General features: G+C 36.5%; 2 protein-coding genes across 2 annotated transcripts; both read right to left on the bottom strand.

The window, feature by feature from the left end:
• Positions 1–1,269: 1,269 nt before the first annotated feature.
• LOC128552074 (uncharacterized) lies at positions 1,270–2,166 on the bottom strand. The gene is made up of 2 exons (XM_053533077.1): positions 1,776–2,166; positions 1,270–1,733 (listed from the first exon to the last, which is right to left on the bottom strand). Exons 1-2 carry the CDS (start codon positions 2,164–2,166, stop codon positions 1,270–1,272), a joined length of 855 nt encoding a protein of 284 aa, XP_053389052.1.
• Positions 2,167–2,198: 32 nt separating this feature from the next.
• On the bottom strand, positions 2,199–2,969 carry LOC128552076 (uncharacterized). The gene has a single exon (XM_053533078.1). It carries the CDS (start codon positions 2,967–2,969, stop codon positions 2,199–2,201), a length of 771 nt encoding a protein of 256 aa, XP_053389053.1.
• Positions 2,970–3,183: the final 214 nt, after the last annotated feature.

A 3,183-nucleotide genomic window follows, 5' to 3' on the forward strand; every position in this document is an offset into this window, starting at 1 on the left:
AGTATCACAGAAAAATATAAAGAATCAATACACTTTCGGGCAGGTAAATTTGAGTACGAACCACTAAGAGTGACTACGAAACGATTTGCCCAGCGGTTTTGAAGAAGAACTTATTTTTTTGAGACATTGTTAATAGACGCACGACGGACACGTCACAATAGAGAGTTTGAGATTTCAACCTTCGCCTTCCCCTTCAACGTCTCTTGCGAAGTTAACGTACGAAGTTGAAGTTCGATTAAAATTCCTTGAGATTTCAAACTTTAGAATGAACCTTACTTCTTTTAATCTGCCCATTCAATTTATCTGTAATTATGATCGGTTTTTCTCGTGCATTTTGATATCAATTGTCCGAAATTGCAGGACTTTTACAAGAGGTTACAGAAACGAAAATTTAATAAAAACATTTCAATTAACATAATCATCGCATGGATATCAGTGCGATTACAAATATATATATATAAAATGATGTCAGTATACAATGCATGATTGTGAATCATACATGAGAGGAAATAAAAATGACACTTATATCAACGTATTCTATTGTTGATGGTGTTCATGAAAGATATTACAGATAATACTTTTTAAACAAAAACATGAGACATCAACTACAACAAATGCATTTCTCGATGTACTTTGAAGTTAATTATATGAGATAAAGCAAACACAAAAGGCTGTTGACTAGTATTTCATAGTTTTTCTTAAAGTTTTGTTTTTACTTTGAATTGGTACTTTGTACATCGAATTCCTTAAAAGACGCGTTTTTGAAAATGTAACCTTTTAAAAGATATTGTAAGTAAGATCCAGCAAAGAAACAATAAAATGCGTTGTGTCAGTTCGTATCTGTATTCTGAATCTCTTGATAGCATACATAACAATAACAACATATCATAACGTCGGAAGTGACGTTGACGTCATAAACGCGGTAAGACGTAACGTGCATACTAGCGTAATTAACACTACAATACTTTGAACGTATCTAGCTCGCGGACATACTGGAGGCGCGAAATGTTAGATAATGCTCATGTAATGTGTAAATTGAAAGTCTTTGCTAGGAAAATAATTATCAAATGCTTAAGTTAACAAATGTAAAGTCTCCGATATTACATGCAAACTGAAAAATGCGAAAGTCCATAATTTCAGGTATTAGCTTCATGTAAATACCAGTTAAAGTCACTATGATGTATACGCGTTATTTTACAAGAATGTATTAAAACTAACAGAATAATCCATCGTATTAAAGTAGTCTAAATCAACTATATTGAAACATTCTCACATCGTATCAGTGTCATTTGTAACTGGATGAGCAAGTTTCAAACCGCGTAAATATGGTAAAGATGAAATGTTCTGATTCACATTGCGTAACGGAACGGCTATTTTTGGAACAATCAACACTTCTATGTCTATTTTTTCTTTATCGTCTGTAATAAGAGAAATAGTTCCCTTGGTCATGTTTCGAACTCGCTGGCTGGTATCACCGAAAGACGCTAAATGTACTACCTCACTTCCGGTGTGGGGAAGATGTAACTTTTCTGCCAACACTTCAGTAATAAAGGAACGCTGAGCTCCCTCATCAAAAAGAATGTTTGTCTCTATAGAAACACTGGAAGTACATACCTGGGCAACAGCTGTCTTGAGTAGTATATCCGGTCTGGAATCAATTGTTGAGTGTAGAGTTGCTGTATCGGGTTGGGATACGACGTCGGAGGTAGCTGGTACTGTGAAACTTGCAGCGTCTGGATTTAATGAAGATTACTTGAAATGTTTATCACATATACTAGAATGATGTTTGCGCTGACAGTGACGACATCTATTTGTGGAACGGCACGACGATACTTGATGTTTCCGTAAACAGTTAAAACACAGATGTTCCTTTTTCACTATAGCAATGCGTGACTCGTATGATGTGACCTTTGTGCATTCGTTTGGAGAATGTTCATCTTTACAGAAGGGGCACACTTTTTTGTCATTTTTCTTGTAATGATCGTTTCTATGTATGTGGCTGGGTTGTTTCGGCTTTGGTCTGGTTCCAGCAAAGAATAATGCTGTAGGGTTGTGTGCTTTCGACACTTCCATTGTTTCACCCGCTTCCAGAAAAGAAATTTCTTTGGATAAAGATAATCTCAAGTCTTGTAAATTCCAACTCTGATTACCATATTCACGTGCCATGTTTCGTTTGATCTCACCAGGTAAGTTGAACACTATTGGTACAAGTTAACTACACTACCGTTTGATTCTTGCGATTGTCCGAGGGATTCCAAACCTCTAATAAAAGTTTCCATTTTATCATAAAAACATTGTAAACTCACCACACTGTTGTCAGGTTTTGCAAGTTCCAACAAAGACTGCATGTACGTATGAATAATCTTCTGAGACTTACCGAAACGCTCTCTGAGTAGACTCACTGCCTTGGAATAGTTAGTATTCGTCAAAGGAAATCCGTCTATACACCGTGAAGCTGTACCTTGAAGCAAAGATTTCAGATAGTTGAACTTCTGAACGTCCGATAACGAAGCATTTAGATGAACCGATGACTCAAAAGAGTCCCAGAAAGTTTGCCAGGCTGTTAGATCTCCATCAAAGGTAGGTAAAGTCAGTTTCGGAAGCTTGTGTTGAAAAAAAGTACTCGAACCTGCACGACGTGGTAACGCTGGGTTTTCTTCATTATCCACAGAACTATTATTTGTAAAATCTTGACTATGCTTGCGAGAAGTGTCACGTAATTTCTGAATTCTGAGATCTAAGTCGTATGAATACTCTTCACTTTCTACAATTTCAGTTTCAATTTCTGCGACATCACACTGGTTTACTATCTTCTCATTCAGTCCTTTGATTATCTCAGCTTTCTCTGTCAAAAAGTCTATCAGCGACATAAATTCAAGTGGCGACATATCATCAGTTATACTGTCTAATTTCCCCTGTACAACTCTGCGCTGACCTTCTCGTATTGAAATTAGTTTCTGAAGATTCATGGTTATTCAAAATAGCTGGTCACGGCACCAAAAATGTAAGTAAGATCCAGCAAAGAAACAATAAAATGCGTTGTGTCAGTTCGTATCTGTATTCTGAATCTCTTGATAGCATACATAACAATAACAACATATCATAACGTCGGAAGTGACGTTGACGTCATAAACGCGGTAAGACGTAACGTGCAGACTAGCGTAATTAACACAACAATACTTT

This window comes from Mercenaria mercenaria, unplaced genomic scaffold (genome assembly GCF_021730395.1).
Source record: "Mercenaria mercenaria strain notata unplaced genomic scaffold, MADL_Memer_1 contig_2012, whole genome shotgun sequence".
Classification (NCBI taxonomy): Eukaryota; Metazoa; Mollusca; class Bivalvia; order Venerida; family Veneridae; genus Mercenaria; species Mercenaria mercenaria.

Bases quoted from the DNA above. Each gene is read 5' to 3' on its own strand.
- LOC128552074 (XM_053533077.1), bottom strand. From the start codon at position 2,166: ATGGCACGTGAATATGGTAATCAGAGTTGGAATTTACAAGACTTGAGA. The intron at 1,734-1,775 runs GTATATGTGATA...CATTAAATCCAG, and splicing joins TCAGCGCAAACATCATTCTA to ACGCTGCAAGTTTCACAGTA.
- LOC128552076 (XM_053533078.1), bottom strand. From the start codon at position 2,969: ATGAATCTTCAGAAACTAATTTCAATACGAGAAGGTCAGCGCAGAGTT.